Source organism: Tamandua tetradactyla, chromosome 5 (assembly GCF_023851605.1).
Source record: "Tamandua tetradactyla isolate mTamTet1 chromosome 5, mTamTet1.pri, whole genome shotgun sequence".
NCBI lineage: Eukaryota > Metazoa > Chordata > Mammalia > Pilosa > Myrmecophagidae > Tamandua > Tamandua tetradactyla.
Window position 1 is genome coordinate 131,948,179 of NC_135331.1, and position 24,309 is coordinate 131,972,487.

A 24,309-nucleotide genomic window follows, 5' to 3' on the forward strand; every position below is an offset into this window, starting at 1 on the left:
TGCTGATACCAATGCTACAGTAATAACAGTAGTAGAAAAAGAAATTTAGTTAAGAGAAGTGCTGAAACCTCTAAGTTGTAGTAGCAAGAATTAAATCTGTGTCCTACACATTTACTTATGGGTAATTTCATGTCTTCCTACTTTCATCTTAGATACTGTTTTCATTTCCAGGCTCATTAAAGTATCTTATACAACTGTTTGAGTTGTTAAATCTGAATCTTCATAATTAAAGAATCACTGAATATAGCTGAAATATTGCAGACTTTTCAGATGCATGATAGTTTATCTTTTTTCTCACAGAATACAGCAAAAACGACATGGAAGAGTAAAAACATGGACCCGGCATGTAGATATTTTTGAGAAGGATTTTATTTTTGTACCTCTTAATGAAGCGTGAGTAAGAATTTCCTTTACGTAAATGTGATGGTAATTTTTTGAAAATGTGTTTTATGAGTTAAAGAGATTAACAATTTTAAAACTTCTTTCTGAAAAATTTGTTCTATATATCCATATTTATACTAATTTTTTTAATTACTACAGTTTTCTAGTGACTCATATGATAATGAATTTTGCAAGTATTAGACTAAAAACTTTATTTTGATTTATTATTCAATATGGAATTATACCTTAAAAAAAAAAAAAACACCAGTGAAACTAGTGATCTTATTGAAAAGGTATTTTATACCAAAAAGAAAAAAAAAAAACAATTAGTTCACTTAGAAGAATTTGAATCTTGTTTTAAAATACGCTTAATTAAGTTCTTAACCAAAAAAGTGAAAAGACCATTTATTCAGATTGAAAACCAGCTTCTATATTTTACTTTGCTATTTGAAGTGATTTTTTTTTCAAAGTAAATGGAAGGACTTAAATACTTTGTATTATCTACACATACACCAAGTGTCTTTGAAAGGCACTGATGTGAAAGGATAGTGTAATATTATGCAATTAAGTCATGAGAGTATTTTTTCCGGCAGATTTTATTGAGATATATTCCCATACCATAGAATCCATCAAAAGTATATCATCAGTGGCTACCAGTATCCTCACATGGTTGTGTAATCATCAACATAGTCAAATTTAGAACATTTTCATTACTCCAAAAATTAGAAGATAAAATAAAAATATAAAAGAAAACCCAAAATATCCCATATCCTTTATCCCCATACCCGCACTGTTGATGCCTAGTATTGATTTGGTATATTTGTTACTCTTGATGAGAGAATATTAAGATTTTACTGTTATAGTCCTTAGTTTGCAATAGGTACATTTACTCCCAAATGCCCATCTATTATTAACTGTTTGTGATAGTCGTACATTTCTTCTAGTTTATAAGAGAACTTGTTTATACTTGTACTATTAGTCAGAGAAATCATCCACAAGAAGATTCACAGTGTTATACATTCCCATGTCTTCACCTCTAGCTTTCCTTCTGTTGTCATACATGATTCTAAATTACCCCTTTCAACCACATTCACTCAAAATTAAGCACTATTAATTATATGCACAATAACGTGAACTATCACCTATATCCCTTTCCAGCGTTTAAGTTCAACTTGTCAAATATTCTGTACGTATTGAGCAACTGCCCCCCGTTCTGTAGCCTCATTTTATACCCTGCTAATCTGTATTCTAGATTTTATGTCTGTGTATTTAAATATTATAATTAGTTCATATTAGTGAAATGATACAATATTTGTTCTTTTGTGTCTTATTTCACTCAAAGTAATATCCCCAAGGTTCATCCGTGTGGTCGTGGGCTTCAGAATTCATTCCTTCTTACTGCTGAATAATATTCCATCCGACATATATACCACATTTTGCTTATCCTTTCATCTGTTGATGGACTCTTGGGTTATTTCCATCTTTGGCAAATGTGAATAATGCCACTGTGAACATTGGTTTGCAAGTGTCTTTTCACATCCCTGCTTTCAGGTCTTTAGGGTATTTATCAAATAACAGAATTGCCAGATTGTAAGACAACAAACTGTATTTAGCTTTCTCAGGAACTGCCAGACTGTCTTCCACAGTGGCAGTACCATTTTACATTCTCATAAGCACTGAATAAATGTTCCTATTTCCCCACATCCTCTCCAACACTTGTGGTTTCCTGTTTGTTTAATAGCAGCTGTTCCAGTTTGCTAATGCTACTAGAATGCAATATACCAAAAATGTATTGGTTTTTACAAAGGTGATTTATTAGGTTACAAATTTACAGTTCTGAGGCCATGAAAATGTCCAAATTAAGGCATCAGCTAGAGGATACCTTCACGAAGAAAGTTCTATCATGTCTGGGGTTCCTCTGTCAGCTGGCATGGCTGGCATCTCTTGGTCTTTTGCCCCCAGGTTGTGTTGCTTTCCACTCTGATTCCAGTGGATTTCTGTGTTGACTCTCCAAGCATCTCCAAAGTCTGTGTCTAGGCATCTGGTTCTGGCTTTTCTGTGAGTCTTTGTTTAGCACCTAGGGTATTTCTTTCTGCATCTCCAAACAGCTGTCTCTCCTCTCTGTTTCAGCTCTCCAAGCATCTGTGCTTTCTCGAAAAGGTCTCCCTCTTATAGGACTCCAGTTAACTAATTAAAACTTACCTGAAATGGGCAGGGTCACAGTTCCATGGAAATAATCTAATCAGAAGGTCCCACCCACTAATTAGATGACTCATGGAAACAGCCTAATCAGAAGATCCCACCCAAACAATAGGTCTCCCTCACACCCCCTCACCGCCCTCCCCGACACACAGGATCATGGCTTTTCTGGGGTGCATAACAATTTCAGACCAGCACAGAAGCTGTTTCTGATAAGTGTGAAATATCTCATTGTGGTTTTGATTTGCATTTCCTTAGTAGCTAGTGAGGTTGAGCATCTTTTCATATGCTTTCTAACTATTTGTATTTCTTCTTTGGAGAAAGATCTAGTTATGTCTTTTGTACATTTTTTAATTGGGCTGTTCATCTTTTTATTGTTGAGTTATAGGATTTCTTTATATATTCTGTATATCAAATCCTTATCAGATATGTGGTTTCCAAATATTTTCTCCCATTGAATAGGTGGCCTTTTCACCATTTTGACAAAGTCCTTTGAGGCACAGAAGTATTCAGGTTTGAGGAACTCCCATTTATCTATTTCTTCTTTTCGTTGCTTGTGCTTTGGGTGTAAGGTCTAGAGTCCTAGATCTTATTATTAGCTCTTGAAGATATTTCCCTATGTTTTCTTCTAGAAGTTTATGGTACTGGTTATTATATTTAAGTATTTGATCCGTTTTTAATTACTTTTTTTCTGTAGATTATGAGATAAGGGTCCTCTTTCATTCTTTTGGATATGGATATCCAGTTCTCCCAACGCCATTTATTGAAGAGACTGATGTCTCCCAGTTGAGTGGATTTGGGAACCTTGTCAAAAATCAATTGACGGCAGGCAGTGATGGCACAGTGGCAGAGTTCTCGCCTGCCATGCCAGAGACCTGAGTTTGATTCCCAGTGCCTGCCCATGCAATTAAAAAAAAAAAAAAATTGAACATAAGTATGAGGATCTATTTCTGAGCTCTCTATTTGATTCCATTGATCAGTATGTCTGTCTTTGTGCCAGTACCGTACTGTTTTGACTACTGTGACTTTATAATATGCTTTAAAGTCTGAAAGCATGTATCCTCCCACTTCATTCTTCTTTTTCAAGATGTTTCGGCTATTCAAGGCCCCTACCCTTCAGATAAATTTTATAATTAGCTATTTCATTTCTGCAAAGTAGACTATTGGAATTTTGATTGGTATTGCATGAAATCTGTAGATCACTTTGGGTAGAATTGACATCTTAATGACCTTAGCCTTCAAATGAACATGGTACACCTTTCCATCTAGGTCTTTGATTTCTTTTAGCGTGTTTTGTAGTTATCTGTGTAAAGTACTTTACATCCTTAGTTAAGTTTATTCCTAGATATTTAATTCTTTAGTTGTTTTTGTAAATTGAATTTTTTTCCTTGATTACCTCCTTGGATAGCTTATTACTAGTGTATGGAAATCCTACTAATTTTTTATCTGTTGATCTTGTATCTCCTGCTTTGCTTAACTTGTTTATTAGCTCACGTGGCTTTATCATAGTTTTCTCAGAATTTTTAAAATACAGGATCATATCATTGGCAAATAGGGAAAGTTTTACCTCTTCCTTTCTGATTTGGATGACTTTTTTTTTTCTCAATGAAATTTTATTGAGATACATTCACATACCACAGAAGCCATCTGACGTATAAAATCACTGACTCAGAGTATCATCACGTAGTTGTGCATACATCCCCATGATAAAATTTAGAACATTTTCAATACTTGCCACATGTTGAGTTACACTGGTAAGAGTGTGTATCCTTGTCTTGTTTCCGATCTAAGAGGGAAAGCTTTCAGTCTCTCACCATTGAGTATGATGTTAACTGTGGTTTTTTCATATATTCCCTTTATCATGCTGAGGAAGTTACTTTCATTTCCTGCCTTTTGAAGGCTTTTTATCAAGAAAGGATGCTATATTTTGTCAGATGCCTTTTCTTAATCAATCAAGACAGTCATGTGGTTTTTGTTGATGTGATACATGGTATATTACATTAATTGATTTCATGTTGCATATTACATTATTTCTTGTGTTGAACCACCCTTGCATTCCTGAAAGAAAACCTACTTAGTCGTGGTGTGTAATTCTTTTTAAAAATGTGCTATTGGATTCCATCTGCAAGTATTTTGTTGAGGATTTCTGTTTCTGTATTCATTAAGGAGATTGTTCTGTACTTTTCTTGTAGTATCCTTATCAGGCTTTGGTATTTGGGTTATGTTGGCTTCATAGAATGAGTTAGGTAATATTCTGCTTTCAATTTTTTTGGAAGAGTTTGAGCTTGATTGGTATTAATTCTTGGAATTCTTGGTAAAATTTCCCTGTGAAACCATCTAGAGCTGGGCTTTGTGGGAAGATTTTTGATGACTAATTCAATCTCTTTACTTTTAATTGGTTTATTGAGGTCTTCGGTTTCTTCCTGAGTCAGTGTTGGGTATTCATGTATTTCTAGGAAATTGTTCATTGCAGTCCCTTATGGTCTTTTTTATTTCTTCAGGGTCCGTGGCAATGACCCCCTTCCCATTTCTGATTTTGTTTATTTGCATCTTCTCTCTTTTTGTCTTCGTCAGTTGAGCTAAGAACCAACTTTTGATTTTATTGATTCACTCTATTTTTATTTGTTGTCCATTTCGTTATTTTTCTACTCAGATCTTTTATTTATTTTTGTTGTTGTTGTTTCTGCTTGCTTTGGGATTTATTTGCTGTTCTTTTTGTAGTTTCTCCAGTTTTCATTTAGGTCTTTAGTTTTAGTTCTTTCTTCTGTATTATTGTAGGCATTTTAGGGCTATAAATTTCCCTCTCAGCACAGCCTTTGCTGCATCCCACAAGTTTTGATATGTTGTGAGTTCATTTTCATTTGATTTATTTTGCAATTTTTTCTTTGACTAATTGATTATTTAAGAGCATGTTTTTAACCTCATACATTTGTGAAATTTCCGAGTCTCTGACTGTTATTGTGATTCCTAGCTTCTTTCCATTATGATCCAGAAAGTGCTTTTAATAATTTCAGCCCTTTAAATTTAGTAAGACCTGTATTGTGCCCAAGCATGTGGTCTGTCCTTCCATGAACACTTGAGAAGAATATATATCCTGCTGTTTGGGGGTGCAGTATTCTATATATGTCTGTTAGATCTAGTTCATTTATCTTATTATTTAAATTCTCTGTTTCTTTATTGATCCTCTGTTTAGATGTTCTGTCTATTGGAGAGAGTGGTGTATAGATCTCCAACTATTATTGTAGAGACAACTATTACTCTTTTCAGTTTTGCCAGTGTCTGCCTCTTGTATTTTGGGGCATTTTGATTAGTTACATAAGTATTTATGATTGTTATTTATTTTCTTGGTGAATTGCCCCTTTTATTAATATGTAGTTTCTTCTTTGTTTCTTACAACATTTTTGCATTTAAAGTCAATCTTGTCTGATATTAGTATAGCAACCCAGTTTATTTTTTTTGGTTGCTGCTTGGCATGGAATATCTTTTTCTATCTTTTCTCTTTCAACCTAATTGTATCTTTGGGTCTAAAATAAGTCTCTTGTAATAAGCATCTAGTTGGATCATATTTTTTTATTCATTCTGCAAATTTGTGTCTTTTTTGATTGGAGAGTTTAATTCATTAATTATCAGTGTTATTACTGTAAAAGCCATCCTTACTTTGACCATTTTATCCTTTGGTTTTTATTTGTCAGATCTATTATTTTTTTTCTTTTTATCCTTTCAGTTACCCTTAACCTATAATCATCACTTCTATACTCTCCTCCAAGCCTACCTCTACTGTCTTTTTTTTTTCCAGCTGGCAGAACTCCCTTTAGTATTTTTTGCAGGGCAGGTCTCTTGTCAACAGTCTCTCTCAGCTTGTCAGCTTTTGTTTATCTGTGAGTATTTTAAGCTCTGCCTCACTTTTACTGCCTTTTTATTTTTCTTTATTTTTATTTTTTTTGCGTGGGCCAGTACTAGGATCCCTCACTTTTGAAAGACAGATTTGCTGGATGAAGAATTTTGGGCTGACAATTTTTCTCTTTCAGAATCTTAAATATGTCATACCACTGCCTTCTCGCCTCCATGCTGTCCGATGAGAAGTCAGTGCTAACTTACCTTGTATGTGGTGAATCATTTTTCACTTGCTGCTTTCAGGAGTCTTTCCTTCTCTTCGGCATGGAACAGTCTGATTAGTATGTGTCTTGGAGTAAGTCTGTTCGAATTTATTCTATTTGTAATACATAGGGCTTCTTGGATTTACGTATTTATGTCTTTTATATGGGTTGGGAAATTTTCAACCACTGAAGAAGACTTCGTAATAATCTTTTTGGCCCTTTACCCTTCTCCTTCCGGTGCATCTATAACACGTATATTTGTGCACTTCATCATGTCAGCCATTTCCGTAAGACTCGTCTCAAATTTTTCCTCCATTTATTCTTTTGCATGTTTGAGTTTGGTTATTCTGTCTTCTAGTTTGCGGATCCTTTCTTCTGCCTCTTCAAATCTGCTGTTGTATGTCTCTAGTACATTTTAAATTTCATGTCCAAATCTTTTATTTCCATAAGATATGCTATTTTTCTGTGTAATCTTTTAAAATCTTTTTGCTCCCCTCATGTCTTCTTAATATCCTTTATCTCTTTAACCATCTCATTGAAATTATTTAGATTTGTTTAACCATCTTTGATTAGTTTATCCAAATTCTGTATTTCCTCTGACTTTAATTTGATCATTTGATTTGGCCATATCTTCTTGTTAATGTGCCTTATAATTTTTGGCTGATTCTGGGCATCTGATTATCTTGGTAAGATTTTTTTTGAAAGTTGGTTTAGTCATCTAAGATTTTATTGTTGATGGATTCGTGTTGAAGGTTTCCTTTGGCACTTGGCTCATCAGTATTTCACATCCAAACCAGGGCCACCATCCCACTCAGGGAGTACAGAACCTTACCAAGGGGCCCTAGAGAAAGGGTCAGGAAAGTAGCTTCTCAGACTGTAATTTCCGAGCAGGTGACGCTCTTTGGCAATTTAGTCGCCACAGCCCTACAAAGGTAAGTTATTTTTTAATTCCTCTGATCCCTATATTTCTACAATGAGCAGGGATAGAGGCCCTGTGGTATTGTGGGCTCCATTGTCCTATTTCAATGCCTGTGGGCCCCACTGTCCTATTTCACTGGCCAACAGTTGAGTCAAAATTGGTCCACATGCCCATCTTTTCCCAAGGTGTAGACCTCCCTGTCTCTCTCAGAGTGCTGCCAGAATAGCAAGACTCAGCTCGCTCAGGGCTTTTGGTCTCAGGGGAAGGGCGCCTGGGGCTACCTTGTAGCTCAATCACTTGCCACACTTTCTGTTAGTGGAAATAGTGTTTGTGCACACCCAGCAGCTGCGAGACTCAGAGGGTCACCCCCTCCAGACGTCAGATGGAACAGGGCTGTGCTGCTTCCCCCACTTTGAGGAATGAGCCTCCCAGTCTCTCCCAGCCCACTGCAGCCAGCCAGATGAGAGCCACACATGCCAGGATCTGCAGGCCTTGGGGGTGGGGAACAGATGCCAGGCACCCTGGGGCAGATCAGTTCCTCACCAGTCTCTCAGTTTGTGGAACCAATTGCACTGTAGGCTCCTGAGCTTCCATGATTTCACCAACAGGCAGAACCCAGCCGAACCACAACTGCTGGCTTTGGGGGAGGAGGGGCACCAGAAGCTACAGCTGAGATCACACTATTTCTCAGTTAGGTAATTTCTCAGTTTTTTATCCATATCTTCTTTAAATGCTGCAGTTGTCCATGCCTGGTCTCCCAAGCTCCAGAACCACTGCTTTGAATAATTCCTTCCTGTTCTCTTGGTGCTTTTAGTGGAGGAGTGAATTCTGCCTGTCTTTATTCCACCATCTTCTTGGAAGTCGTTCATCAACTTGAGATTTTTTTTTATTTTATTTTTGGTTTTCTGTTCCCTCTAGCCAGAGAGCACTAGGAACACACCTGTGGTTAAACTACTTGCATTTATTAATTGCAGCAAAGGAGAATACACACCATGGGGAATGTGAGATGTCTCAGTAAAAGGATGTTAGAAGGGGCCTATTATAGGATTTGGGTTTTGCTTGGGGGAAATGTCTAAGGAAGTAGTGGTTTGGTTTGTGCTAGATTGGTTGTTGTGAAAGACGGTGTATTTCTGGGATTGGATAAAGAAGTAGCATTTATTCATTTAGCAAGAGAGGAGGATGTAGGTTTTACTGTAATTTTGATTTGTGTCTGGTTATAAAATGGCCTTGTTTTTTCTCATTTTATCATGGTCTCAGAATAACACTGTGGCTGGTATTCTGTGCGGTTGTTTATGTATCATAGAGCTATCTGTGAGTGCAAGACTAGCTTTTGAATGTGTTCTTTTTTTTTCCTTCTCATTATGAAGAACTTTCTCATGCTAAGGCATAGTCAAACTCAAATTATTTTTATTTAAATCATGCCTTTAATCCTGAGACTTGTGCTGTCTAATTAGCTCAGTCAAAAGTGGGTAGGATAGGTCAAAATGTTTGTTATGGCCATAAAACGCAAACTTTTCAAAGCTATATATGTATATACATTTTTTTTACTCAAGCATAGTATCCTAAACTAAGTTAAATTAGGGTACTTGACACTAATTTGTCAGAATTGTAGGGCCAGTAAAGGATTCTGCAAGTGGGCTATCATTTGTAGATGGAAGTGTAGCCTCCAAATTATGAGGGCTCATTTTATTTTATTTTATTTGAAGAAGTAGAGCCACAAATGTTTGCATTCTCTAATTATATTATGAAGGCTTCGATAGATTTATCATTATTTTATTTTTTATTTTCATGGTGATAATAATTATCTTTAAAAGTATATAGCTGCTTGATAAAAATTTTTGGAGAAGCAGAAATTTTTATATTTGAATCATCCATCTTGAGATTAAATAGCCTCTTTTATTATTTTCTCCCATTGGTGATTTAAGACCAAGGTGACAGTAATTAAAGTGATCATAAAAGCCAAACCTTTTTAGACGTTAGAAGTGACCTCAGAGTCATCTGATTCAACTTTGGCAAAGAAATAATTTTTCCTAGTTTATAGATGAGGCAACAGGAAATGTATGGCTTATCCATATTGATAAAGAAATATTAAAACTATGATAGACATAAGTTATAGTTGTTGAGAACCCATGTATTATGCCATCATCAGTTTTTAAAACACATTTTTATCCACACTTTCAACATTTCTGAAATTGAGGTGTGACATAAAATCAGCTGTCTTAAAGTTGATGAACTCAATTGGTGTGTTGCTCTTTTTATTACCCTAGCCTAACCTAAGTCCACAAGGATACTGAGGGTTAATATTTTAGAACAAGAGAGAAGCATTCATCCGACTAGCTTTTACATATAAGTTGAAGCCAGCCTCTATGTCCTTTCTACTGGATATTGTCCAAAGAAGGGTAGATAGTGCTTTCTCTCATATATTTGGGGCAGTCTAAACTTTTGCAGAAATCAGAAGGTAGAATAACTTTTATCCTTGTCAAAATATTCATCTGAATACCTACTACATAACAGATATTGTGCTAGTCCTTGATATCTAGAACACTTTACTAACTACTTGAAGTTTTATAATAATGATTAAATATGCTATTTCCTTTCAGTGTATTTACATTTCAATATGGTCTAAAGTAAAGGATTACTTTTATGAATATTTTCAATTCTTTAATATAAATATTTTCCTACTTTATTAATAAGAGAAATACAAGTAAAAGTTTAAAAAGCTACATGTACCATACTTAGAAGCGGGAAAAAATATATAGTCTAAATAGATTCTGAAACTATTTTAATCTTTAGGCTAAATAATTTTCTATCTCTTTGACATGAAGAAGGCAAGTGGGAATGATAAGTTGCACAGTGACATAACTTACATTTCATTTAATTGTCTGAAAAAGCAGTACATTTTTCACACCCAGAGCAAGAAATGGTTCAAAGGATTGTTTGTAAAAGTGAATACAAGTCACAATTAATTCTAACAAAAATTGTCATTTTAAAATAGTCATTGTATTCTGTTAATAAAGCAATGATCATATAAACAAGTGATACAATTGAGAGTTGAAAACAGGATTTCTTAAATTCAAACGCTTAAGGCAAAAACATTTCAAATGATATTTATTGCCAAATATAATAAACTTTCCCGATATATTCAATAGTTTCATTTGTTTTTTACAGTGCACACTGGTTTTTGGCTGTTGTTTGTTTTCCTGGTTTGGAAAAACCAAAGTATGAGCCTAATCCTCATTACCATGAAAATACAGTCATACAAAAATGTTCATCTGTAGAGGACAGCTGTATTTCTTCTCCTTCAGCCAATGAAATGGACAGTTGTTCACAAAACCCTTCTGCTAAGCCTGTAATTAAGAAGATGCTAAACAGAAAACATTGTGTAGCTGTAACTGATTCAAGTGCTGGGCAAGAAGAAAGCGACTCTCGTTACCGGAGAAACATTTGCAGTGTGAAGTGTGGTCTGAAAAAAATAAATCATACTGCAAGTGAAAATGAAGAATCAAATAAAGGAGATTCTGCTTGCCAGAAAGTTGTTGATAGGACTAAGAGTGAGAATGGCCTTCAGAATGAATATTCAAGTTCTATACATCATACAGGTATGTATCTAATTACTTGGAAAAGATCAAATAAATTGAATTTTTATTTATAGGATTAGGATTTCAGGGTTCAAGTTTGTTTTTTGAGGGGTTTTTTTTTTTTTTTTTTTTTTTTGGTCATGTTTATTGAAGGCTAATTATCTAGCCAATAAAATTCCCCCTATTTTTTTTTGAAGTTGATCTGGATAGGACTAAGGTAAATCATAATACTAGATAAAGGATTATATGATCCATATTCTCAAACTTCAACCTCTGTGCAAGAACAAAGGGAGAGATGTTTATTTGTTGCAAAATTTATATTTTGGGTAGCATATTATCTAATTTAACTTGTACGGTCAGTTTACTTGAGCATCATAGTTACATGGCATCTTGAATAAGGTGTGACATCTTGTTCATTTGTACAGGTTACTGTGATGCCTCAATACATCTCAGAGTAATCTGGGCAGAGAATAAAAAGTATGTTGAAAGTCCCCTTGGGGGTCTGGGGAGAAAGGAGGAAGTATTCAACTTTCCCATCTGGGGAATTCCTGATATTCTCACAAGCAGTGGGGATAACAAGTTCAATAGGTTGAACCCTCAATCTTGGGGCTCACCCCTATATTGCTTGTTCCTACAAAGGAGAGGCTAAGTCTACTGATAATCATGCCTAAGAATTACACTCGGAGAGCCTCTTTTGGCCTCTCTCTCTAAGCCAACTTGGCAGGTGAACTCACTGCCCCTCCCCCTACATGGGACACGACTCCCAGGGGAGTAAATCTCCCTGGCAATGTGGGACTTGACTCACAGGAATGAGTCAGGACCCAGCATCATGGGAATGAAAAAACCTTCTTGATCACAAGAAGAAAGAGAGAAATATGACAAAATAAAGTTGCAATGGCTGAGAGATTTCAAACAGAGTGGAGTGGTTATCCTGGAGGGTATTCTTATGTATTATATAGATATCCTTTTTTAGTTTATGTTTTGGAGTGGTAAGAGGAAAGTGCCTGAAACTATTGAACTATGTTCCAGTAGCCTTGTTTCTTGAAGATGACTGTAACTATACAGCTTTTACAGTGTGACTATGATTGTGAAAACCTTGTGTCTGATGCACCTTTATCCAAGATATGGATAGATGAGTTAAAATAATAATAATAATAAAGATTAAAAATAGGGCAGAAAAAAATACACTAATAAATTGGGCAGGCAGCGGTGGCTCAGTGGCAGAGGTCTCGCCTGCCATGCCGGAGACCCGGTTTCAATTCCCAATGCCTGCCATGCAAAAATAGATAGGTAGGTAGGTAGGTGGTTGGGTGGGTGGGTGGGTGGGTAGACAGATGGATGGATAGATGAAGATAAAGGGTAAAAATTGGGTAGATTATAAAATACTGTAGGTCAGTGAGAGGGATGGGTAAGGGGTATGGGATGCATGAGTTTTTTTTTTTTTTCTTTCTGTTTTTTTTTTCTGGAGTGATGCATATGTTCTAAAAATGATAATGATGATGAATACACAACTATGTGATGATATTGTGAGCCACTGATATTATATGTTTGAACTGCATGTGGATATTTCTCAGTAAAATTTTTTTTTAATTCACCCATTTTTAAAGTAAAGTTCAATAAGCTTTGATAAATTTTATTACAGTCATGTAATCACCACAATCAAAATTTAGAACCTTTTTATCACTCAAAAGAATCTCCCTTTGCAGTAAAGCCCCTGCCTCTCTCCCCTATACAGTTTTTTTTCTTTATATATATATATATATAGAGAGAGAGAGAGAGAGTACAGTTTTTATATTGCCATACAGAGTTTACATTTTCCAGTATAGGAACTTGGGTTTATTTTTATTTCCTAAGAAATTTGCTGAATTCAGCATTAATAGTAGTTGCAGTCTTAGATCTGTAAGGGAAATTAGGTCAGTCTTCTCGATTTACAGAAAAGTACATTGAGAAAAATTACAATTAAATGGTTACGTCAGATTTACAACCATGATGAAGTTTAATTTTCAGAAATACTGTGCATTTGAAACCTTAATTAATCAGAATGCTTAGTATACAGATTTTCCTTGTTCATTTAATTTTTGTTAAAATATTTCAGATTTTATTCATTGCCTCTTCTTCCTTACTAAATCTTAGCATACATATATCATTCCGTGATTTTTGTGTTTTTACTATATTGGGTACTTATTTTGAGCATTACTTTTTTTAAAATCTTTATTTTTTTTACATGGGCGGGCACTGGGGAACGAACCCTGGTCTCTGGCATGGCAGGTAAGAATTCTGCCACTGAACCATCCTTGCCCTGACCATTACTTTTTATACAGTATTATGTATGTAGAAGGTCTGAGCAGTTTGGAAAAGTGACTGACAGCTGAAGAGTATTCTTTGAATTCGTGGATTTGTTTTGTTTTTTATTTTAATTTTTGTTTTTTAAAATTTGAATGTTTTTGAGTGGTGCAACGGTGGCTCAGTGGCAGGATTTCACCTACCATGCTGGAGACCCGGGTTCAATTCCCGGTGCCTGCCCATGTCAAAAAAAAAGAATGTTTTTAGGTGATTACTAGCCATCATTTATTGTGTCATCTTATACTCACCTAGTTATGACATCTGCTATCCATGTTTAGAAGATTTCTTTGAGTCCTTACTGCCCCCAGGGAATGCCTTGAATGTTGTTTTTTAAAAAAATAAATCATTGATAAGAATATGTCTTCTTGTGACTTACACATTTCTGTTTAACAAAACTAAAAAAAGTCCAAGACAAGTTCTGATTAATAGAATTTTTAATTTTTACGTTTTTGAATCAGTCTTTTAAGTGATGCTTCTTTATTTTAGTTGACATTCAGTATACTTTATAAGATGTTTCCAATTAAAATTTAAAATATTAGAAAGTTGACTATAGATAGTTTCTCAGAAGAACAGGCATTTTTACAAATTGAATCTTCACAAATCTGTAAACAGTTTTAAATTGTAAAAATGGATAGCAAGAAACTTAAAACTGTAGATGTAATACATTTCTTTGGAGGAAAAAAGTTTATATAGGACATAGGCTCTTTCTGAACCCATTTAATTTCTTCTATCAAAAATTGTACATACTGAACATACTTTTGGTACTTCTACCAAACTATTTCTTCAGCAAGTCAGAGAACTGTTGAGCTCTTGTAACAGCATTTGAATTCGTTTGGCATACTAAATTGCATAGAGCTTACACCAGCCCTAGAGTGTTGAGCTTTATTCCATGTGAGAGGTATGAGTTACGAAGCAAAATGTAGCAAAAAAGTACATCAAAACCAAGAAGACAAATGCTTCCTTTTCTAGCTCACGTTCCACTCTATTTCATCGTGCAGAAATAAGTTGAAGAAAGGACAAATTAGGTACCTAATGATCACTTGCCTTTAATTTGTTAGTTTTTAGTATTTTAATACTTGGGTAGAAAAAACTTAAGAGGCAGAAAATTAAAAATTTTTTTTTAATTAAGAGGCAGTGTGAATAGCCACATTAGAAATGACCATTTTTGGCAATCTGAAGCCTTAAGCCTTCAAGTCAGTGTGCACCTTTTTTCATTCTTTCAAAACAAAATCTCCCTTTTGAGTTAACGTTGTATGACTTAAAACAAGCAAAACAATGAGACAAAGCCTAGGGCTTCCTTATACACAAACCCCAGAGATCCCTTGTGGCCCTCTCCTATGAAGTAATTGTAGTAGCCAGTTCAATTTGAGTAAATGCCCTCAAAATTCTTAACAGAGACCACAAGTAAAGAATAATTTGTTTTATGTAACTTGCCTTTTTAGTATCTTTTTATTCCATTTACCCATTTCCTTTAATTTTAATGTGTTTTTGTTTTAATATATGTGTGACCACATCAACTGTATCTTTCTTTGCAAGTGCTCTAAACAAATGTTTCACAAAAATTACTTTACCGTTACTGATTGATTCACTAACATTACTATTCTTTTTAATGCTTGTCTTAATCCAACGTTGATGGTTGCTCATGGCCTGAAAATAGCAGAGTGGGGAGTCTCTGCGTTTTTCAGGAATCAAATTCCATAACTTTCATCAAATGTTTCTAATGTGTCAGTTATCAAAAGTGCATTAAGTAACATTATTCTCTAGAGTGCCTTTACTTACCTCAGAGAAGAAGGTTAAGCACTCTCTATACCATGATGGCATATTAAATACTAGGATTAGAAAAGCTTTAGTGATCTGATTGATATCTCAGTAATTGAGTTCTATTTGGTCTGGGAGGCATGGTTGACAGGATTTGAGTGATGCATGCTAGACAGTTTTAACATAATTTTAACTATCGAACATGTCACAAGCATTGACTACTGATGTCAGATAACATGCTATAGTAAATAAGTGGAATTGCTTCTTATCACAGGGATTAGCTTTAAGGTCATGGGTAGGGAAAATATGTGTAGTATTGCTACGCATACTTGGTGCATCATATGAAATGAACTTGGATGCATGAAACATGTATATGCTTAATCTCAAGAATTACGCTCAACTTCTTGAGGTAGGTAGTCTTATTTTATAGGAATCTCTCAAGAACTGAAACTGATTTGTGAGAACAACTGTGATTGAGTTATTACCTCTCAATTTGTTCCAGGGCATTTGCTATAGTGAGTGAAATAATTGAGGGGGTGGGGATTGACTGCAGTGCTTAAATACCTTTTCTTCTTTTTTAAAAATGTACATATAATTTTAATTTGTGTCTGGTTTAGTGACACATCTTCTGTAGATAGGAATGATTTGATGATTGAATAAACCTGATTATAATTGACTAATTTTGAATTGCCTGAGGATTTGAACAGATTTTATTCAAATGTAGGTATTTCAGCTTCAAACAAAAACATGAAATACAGATTTTTGAAAAAGGTAAATTTGAGGTTATTCTTTGTGTACCAAAAGGATTTATCATAGCGTTTTATTAGTTATTTTAATAGTATGTTTAAGATCCCATTTAAACTTTGTAGAAAGCTTTTCTGAAACATATTTTATTTTGATTTCTATTCCATCTTGTTTACATTAGCCCCTTTTGAATAACTTAGGCCAAAATAAATTTAACCTGTCTAAAATGCCTTATAGTCATGCTTTTTAAATCTTTGAAATGGTACACTCTATGATAAACACTATTGTTTTTATAGTGCTTGATTCATTTTTCACTGTTTTCACATAAATCTTATTTTCCTACATATCTTGTTCCTTCACTGTATAATAATTATATAGTTCATCCTTTTGAACTGGACTTTTTTTGAAACAGTTTGTAGGATTAGCTTCTTTAAGCAAAATAATTGATTTTTTAAAGACTTAGATTCTTGGAATAGGCAATTGTTTTATATAAAGTTGGATGAATGCATCCATAACTACCATCCTAACAATAATTATTTTCATTTTTGCATTTTTCTTTTTATTATTTATCCAAAAGCAAGCCTGTTTTACTTAGTTTTAATCATGTTTGTTTTTTGTAATTTTATAATTTCACAATTTTAATTTAAAACTTGTATTCTATTTTGTGTTATTTTCAACAATTTGCCTAATATTCCAGTTATTGACTATCTAGGTTATCTTCAGACTATTGTAGTTACCATTATTAGTTAAAGGTATCTGGCATACCCAGCACAAAAATTTATATACATACATTCATATACATGCATTTATGTATTTAAATATATACAAAACCTTTTAATTATATAATTGATATCTAGTTTTTCAGTAATGAATTTTAGGCCTTGAAGAATGGAAACAACTCTATAGTTGACATATCAATCAAGATTTTGTTACAGATAATTTATATCTATGAAAAATATGCTAAGGCAGATTTTGTGTACATAATTACTGTATCAATTAATCAATAGCATTAATTTCTGTATCATTTTCTATTAATTATGCATGGCTTTTTATTATGTAATGTTTATTATTAATACAGATGGCTTAAGCAAAATCAGACTAAACTATAGTGATGAAGCAGCTGAAGGTGGTAAAGTGCCTGAAGATGAACTTATTGACTTCTCAGAAGACCAAGACAACCAGGTTGAAGCTAATGCCTAGCAAAAAGTTCTAATGTCTTAGCTAATTAAGTTTTTCTGTAGAGTCCTATAAGCCTTTCCCTTCAAGTGAAAACTCATCATGTCTTCTGGATTTGGGTCTCATCACAAAATAGAAATTGCTTTCAATTCAGAAGTTGCTAGTATAAGTATATTAGTGTTGTTTTGTCTATTTCTTTGTTTTGCTGCTATGGACTGAACTAATTTTGCCCTCCTCAGAGAGCTTTAATAGAAAATTAATTGTGCCCCCCTAACCAAGCTACCACTACCACCTCCTTTTCTTCCTGTTTCAAAGTATTTATGGGTCATATATGTATTATGCTAGGAATAAATACTTTTTAGCTAAAATTAGCATAAGTCTAATACTAGAATAGTATTGGAGGTTTAGAGGCTCTTTTGTACTCATTAACATTACTAATTTAAAATATGTTATACTTCACTTAAAGGGGGCTCCATATTGAGAAAAGGTTATAGGAAACCTACCTCCTTTAATACTCTGACCTTTCAAAGTTATTGGGCCAAGCTTTAAGTTGTTTATCTAGTAGTGAAAATGGCTTTGTCCTCTTGTGAGCTAAAGCTATTGTTTGCGAGGTGCTTTGGTTTACAAATGTATGACTGTAAATTACAGGTTTTGTTCTCCCAAATAATACAGTTGCATACAAGAATTAAAGTTACAGTCTATAATGAACACTTATTATTACACTCCTTTAGTCATAGCAGTTTTCTGTTATGTGAACTTCCTAATCTATCTATACTTTATTATTATTATTTTCATTGCTGTCATTCCTACTATTGGCTGATTATTGTATCCATGAAGTTGCTAGAACCTTTCTCAAAAGGTCAAAGAGAAAAAAAAAGCTTTATTTTTTTGCATTCAAGAGACTCTGCAGAATAAGACACAATAACTTTAAACTATCTTCTCTCAAATGATACATGGTTTTGTCAAGGAAAGTACTGTTCCCAAATATTAATTATTTCTATTGTGAATAAATTATTTTTGTAAAAGAATGATGAATATGTATCATGTCCTGTTGTAAAACAGTTGGCTTAGCCATAAGGCTAAATTTTTGTAAAAATAAATGAAAATCAGAGCATTAGCATTTGAGGAGAGAAGAATCAGTCATAATATGTTTAAACATTTTTCTCTAGATTAAGTAAAGATTTGTAACAATTTCTCTTAGACCTCTTATTAGTAGTTTTCTCTTCATTAGTATATGTTAGTGTTACGGCATTAGATAACTAGAATTGAGTGACATACCAAATTTTCTAGTGTCTGATCATCTATGAAACTTTCTTTACATATTTGTTATAAGAAATGTTTCCCTTGTTATTGCCATTTTGATAAGTTATTAATTATTTAGATTGTGTATTTTCAGTGCTAACAGTAGGCTTTCTTTTATAGGATGACAGCAGTGATGATGGATTCCTTGCTGATGATAACTGCAATTCAGAAATAGGGCAATGGCATTTAAAGCCTACTATCTGTAAACAGTAAGCATTTAACTTTGTATCTTGTAAACCACGTAATTTTTAAGTACTTCATGGCATAAAATATAATTGGATGTTTTTTATTAAAATAAATACTTTTACAAAAATAGCTAAGGCCATCAGACTCAGTGAGGTAAGGAGGGTATGCCATGCAGGGATCAAAGGTGAAAATACCAGTAGTGACATAAATTTCCATCTTCCATTTAACCCCCACCCCCCAGAAAATTCCCAGAGTGAACCATTTTTCCCTTTTTGGAACAGAAAGGACTAAGAACTGCTGTTCAAATCAGTAACATGGAAGTTGGAGTTACTGATTGATTACATTGCTGTGGAATAATTTAAAGGCAGTACTAAGTGTTTCAGATGGAAGCCCCAAAAGAGAGTAACTCTGAGGTTTCTCTAAAGGCTCCAAACTTTTGATAAAGTATTATTTATTTCTAGACCAGAACTTCATTAATAGTCTTTGAAAAGGAAATTTCATTTGTAAGGGAAAAAATAGCTATATAGGGTAGTTAAGACATCGACCCAAATCCATAAAACTTTAAACAGGAAGAACCTAGGTCTCCAAACATTCCAGGATTTCTTGCATTACATTAGAATTCCACACTTACATAGGTTTATAACATTGCTTTGCAGAATTAAACTTTTGAAGGTTGGGTATTTAGTTATACTAAGCATTCTGAAATAGAATCATGCAGAAAGTACTGAATTGTAAACTAGTTCCTTTATGTGATGATTACTTGTTTTGTCACTTACTAGGCTTTAGTTAAAAAATGGAACTATTTTCCTTCTAGTTTTGCATCATCCCACTTTTGGTGATTTAGAGTATGGGGATGTTGAAAATTTCAGAATTGTTTTAAGTTCTACTGAATTTTGAAATATTTTTAGGTACCAACTGTGGAACTTTTAGTGAAATATATTTATAACTAAAATGGTTAAAATAATATTCTGTAATTTAGAACTTAATATAGCCATAAATATTTAAGTATTATTAAACTGTATATGTGTATAAAGTATGTTTTTCCCCCAAGTTTTACTGAGGCATAAAACAGGAATTTTAAAGGTTTTAAAGTTTATTGTTAATTCACCACATTTTAATAATTTTTTGTAATGCCTTTACAACATTATAAAGCATTTGACATTTGGTCATTTTTACCTTGCAGACCTTGTATCCTACTTATGGATTCACTCAGAGGCCCTTCTCGGTCAAACGTTGTAAAAATTTTAAGAGAGTAAGTTCAAAATCTCACCTTATACTTTGTGTCGTATTCTGGAGGGGGTGAGGGGTTATGTATATTTACATATATGTATATTCTTACTGTATACACATTACTACAGGTATCTAGAGGTGGAATGGGAAGTTAAAAAAGGAAGTAAAAGAAGTTTTTCCAAAGATGTTATGAAAGGCTCTAATCCAAAAGTACCACAGCAAAACAACTTCAGTGATTGTGGTGTGTACATATTGCAGTATGTAGAGAGTTTTTTTGAGGTGGGTTTCAGTTTGATATATCTGAGACAATGTAATGTAATAAATAATAAAATAGTGTATTTGACCCTATATTACTATTTAAAAACACAGTAAGCATATATTTAAAATAAATTTGAAAACTAATTTCAAAACATGAATCCAGGGAGCAAAAACTTCCAAATTGGAGATATGTTAATGCATAAAAATACTATATTTATACTTCATCAAATCCAAGGTTTGTTGCCCTCATTCCATCATTGATCCATCTTTGTCATCAATTTTCCCTCTCTACTTAAGAAATCTCTTCTGTGATTCTGCTTCTCTTCAGATTGCTTCTCTTTTCTCTTCTTCAAAGATATATTTCTTGAGATGTATTTATATTCACTGTCAACTTCCCATAAATCCTACTTCTCAAAACTCTGTATATAATTTGCTTCATCCTCACCCTTATACTGAAATTGTTGACCTTCTAGCACCATTTGGCTCTGTTGACCACTACTTCTCCTCAAAACACTCTTCTTTTGACATCAGAGGTCCAGTACTATACATAATTCTATATAAAGAATATAGTTATCTTGACTCCTACCTCTTCCTCATTAATCACGCAGCGAGCTACCAAATTCTGTGAATTCTTTTTTTTTTTAATTTTGGGGGGAGTGCATGGTCCGGAAATCAAACCCGGGTCTCACGCATGAAAGATGAGCATTCTACCACTGAACCACCCATGCATCCAGAATTCTATCACTAAATGTCAGATATATTCATTACTTCATCCCTGCTGTAACTTTCTAAGTCCAGTACACAAGCTTCACTATTCTAAACTATTGCACCAGTCTCCTACAGATTCTCATGTCCCATGACTTCTGTTTTCCACAGTGGTTTTCCAGAAACACAAATCTAATCATGTTGCTTTTCTGCTTTAAATTGTAGTGGCTTCCTATTGTTGCTCCTGGGTTAAAGACCAAAATCCTTCATATAGCCTATAAACACCTGCATAACCTGACCCCTACCCAAGCTTCATAGCCTCATTTCCTACCACTTTAATTCTAGCATTTTATGTATGAGCCACATGAATGTCATCCAGTTTCTCAGATTGTCATGTTCTTTTTACCTCTAGGCTCTTGATATTTGTTGCTTTTCCTGAAATACTGTTCCCTGTTGCTTGTTATCATTCCTTGGTTGGCTACTCATCCTTCAGATCTCACTTTAAACATCACTTCTTCTTAGACTTGTGTTAAGCCCCCATATATATATCACATAGTCCTCTCTGTACCTCTCCTCTCAGAATACTTCTTAGAATCACTAATTTGTTGAATTATCTGTCTATTTAGACTAGGGTTAGAAAACATTTTCTATGAAGAACCAGGTAGTTAATATGCTAGGTTTTGTGGGCATAATGGTCTCTGTTGCTGATACTTAGTTGCTGATGTATCAGAAAGCAGCAAAAGACATTATGTAAATGAATGAATATGTATTTGGCTCACAAATTGTAGTTATGCTGACTCTGATCTAGACAATAAGATCTATTGAGGCAGAAACTGTGCTTATGTTTCCAGTATCTAGCACAGTGGCATGTTATAGGTAATGAGGAAATGCATACTGAATAAGTAATTTTATTTTTCATTTTTAACTTTGGAAGCTTTTTGTGATTGAAACTAAAATATTATTCATTATGATCTTCTAATGTGCATTTAATATTTTATGTTTAGAATCCAATTCTCAATTTTGAACTACCTATGAATTTGACAACCTGGTTTCCACCTCCAAGAATGAGAACAAAAAGGGAGGAAATCCGAAACATAATTTTGAAGCTGCAGGAAGATCAGAGCAAAGACAAAAGAAAGCATAAGGATACTTGCTCAACAGAAACATCTTTAGGCGAAGGAACAGAACATTATGTTAACAGTATCTCAGACTGACTGTTTATGTTGTCAGTTCTGCCTTCAGAAACTGAGTAACTTTCACCTTTGTCATAGACAGTAAAGAACTGAAGTGCTCACCACTCAGAGTGATTTGGAAATGTTAATGCTTGTATAAATGTCATATAATTAATTCCCAATGGAGTATGTATTAAGTCAAAGTCTGTAAATATGTTAATGAGGCCAATTTTTCCAGCATTTATAATTATTTTTTTCACTTGTTAGGAAGCTTTTGTTATGTATTTTCTGTTAATAGTACTTAAAAGTGCAACTTCTAAACACAAAATAAATAAAAGGAAAATATTTATAGGAGAAAATGGTTAACTTGATATTCTTTAGTAAATTTGTATTAAATTCCTCAGTGGGTGTGATATATTTCATAGGAATATTAAAGTATCTATAATAACCTTTTGACCTTTTACATTTGTTCTAAAATAACTTGAAATATGAAAATAAGATTAAATTCAAGGCATTTTTAATTAAGAAGAAATGTCTTTATGTGCATGTTTAGCAGAAAAAAGTAACAGGTTCAATTCATACACTCCCATGTACTTAGGGAACCCAAGAAATGTTAATAAATATTTATAATTTTAGAGAAATATTTATAAAGGAGCAGTATTAAGAGCAATTCAAATTAAAATATCCTTGAGTTATTCTACTAAATAAATATACTTTATCATGCATTATTGTAAAATGCATTTCTGAAGAAGTCAAAGACTCAGGTTAAAGCTATTTTGGTAAGTGCAGGTTGAATTTCAAATTTCCCGTGTTACCTTTCTATATTACAGCTGAAAGTATACTACAACCTATGTGATATAATTAATTGACAAACATTTTTAATCTGTAAACAAAGGGATATTTAAATAGGAATTTACTATTTTTTGTAATGGCTTTTGCTATTTTTTCATTGCTCATTTTGTTCTTGTTATTTTGATAAAAGTATCAGATTTTGCTTGAGTTTTTCAGTGTAAATTATTTTTACATGTAAAAGTATTGTCTTTAATCAATTTCATAAGGTGGAATAAAACTTGCTACCTTGAATTCCTCTTTAAATATACTAAAATGTGATGGTTTTGATAAGAGATTTACAACTTTTGGAGGGATTTTGCATCTATCTGCTGTAACTAGTCATGATTTTTTCACATGAAATGTTATACATTTCTTTCCAATTATATTTGAGACTTGAAATATTTATTTTAAAATCATTTTTTATTAAATAATGAATTTTTGAATGCACATATAACAAAAGTAGTTGAGAATAAAAGGAATGCCATTTTTATCAGCAGCAATTTTATTTTTATTTAGGACATCTCTGACATAGCAACCAACATTTTAGACCCTTTAACATACTCCATGAGTATGTTGGGGGACAGAGGGGAGAATGTTAACATCTGAAAAAGTGTATTGAGCCAATACTTTTAAAGCTAGCACCTATAAGTAGAATGTAAGAACACCAGTTTAAGGAAAGTCACTATAAGGAATATCAACTATAGATTTTTGTTTGTTACTTTAAACTTTTTATTTCTGTTTACAGTATATCTTTTTTAGGAATGCCCTAGAGCTATTAGCACATATATGAAAAGCAAGAGTTTAATTATATTATTTACTGAATATGGCAAAATATTTTTAGTTCTTTAATAAACTAAGGCAAAAAGCATATTGTTAAAAAAAACTCTAATAGAAAGCAAAATTGATGCATTTAATATTTTTAAATGTATTGCATTTTATAGTTTTTTTTTACTGAGTAAATTTCTAAAATGCTTATTTGCACTTTTAGATCATTTTTATTAAATAAATATATAATTTGTCCCTTGGACCAATTCAGGCTAATTACATTTTGCCATGAAAAATATAGATTGATATCGGTCAACTTTCTAGAGGTAGCATACCCAGCTATTCACTGGTATTTGTCCCACCCTTGTGAAAATTTTATTTTTTTTTTAAATTACACTAACTACTTATCAGTATGTTCAGAAATCTCTGGAGACTGCCAGGTTTAACTCCAAAACTGGATTTGAGAATCTCTGGTGTACTCACATATTCACTTGATAATTGTGTATCTAGTTCTTTTATGTATAGTTTAGTCAGTATCAACCTTTGAAAATGTGTTCTTAGTAACTTAGAAGTTGTGAAACAGAACAATCTAGAGGTTTGTTATTAGACACTGAAACAGCATGACGCGTATCTGGTGTCTTAACTAATTAGATAGATTTGTTGTA

The 24,309-nt window shown here is 33.4% G+C and overlaps 1 protein-coding gene across 6 annotated transcripts in view; it reads left to right on the forward strand.

The window, feature by feature from the left end:
- SENP6 (SUMO specific peptidase 6) overlaps positions 1-23,759 on the forward strand; it is a 140,661-nt gene extending 116,902 nt beyond the window's left edge. For 4 of the 6 annotated variants that reach the window (XM_077162262.1, XM_077162263.1, XM_077162265.1 and 1 more), the window contains 7 exons: positions 301-393; positions 10,765-11,195; positions 17,098-17,201; positions 18,618-18,706; positions 19,867-19,935; positions 20,042-20,192; positions 21,881-23,758. In XM_077162262.1, coding sequence (XP_077018377.1) covers positions 301-393; positions 10,765-11,195; positions 17,098-17,201; positions 18,618-18,706; positions 19,867-19,935; positions 20,042-20,192; positions 21,881-22,090 — 1,147 coding nt within the window. In that variant the 3' untranslated portion in view covers positions 22,091-23,758. Of the gene's footprint in view, positions 1-300; positions 394-10,764; positions 11,196-17,097; positions 17,202-18,617; positions 18,707-19,866; positions 19,936-20,041; positions 20,193-21,880 lie in introns of all 6 variants that reach the window. The other 2 variants (XM_077162264.1, XM_077162267.1) reach the window with 2 other exon arrangements.
- The last annotated feature ends 550 nt before the right edge of the window (positions 23,760-24,309 follow it).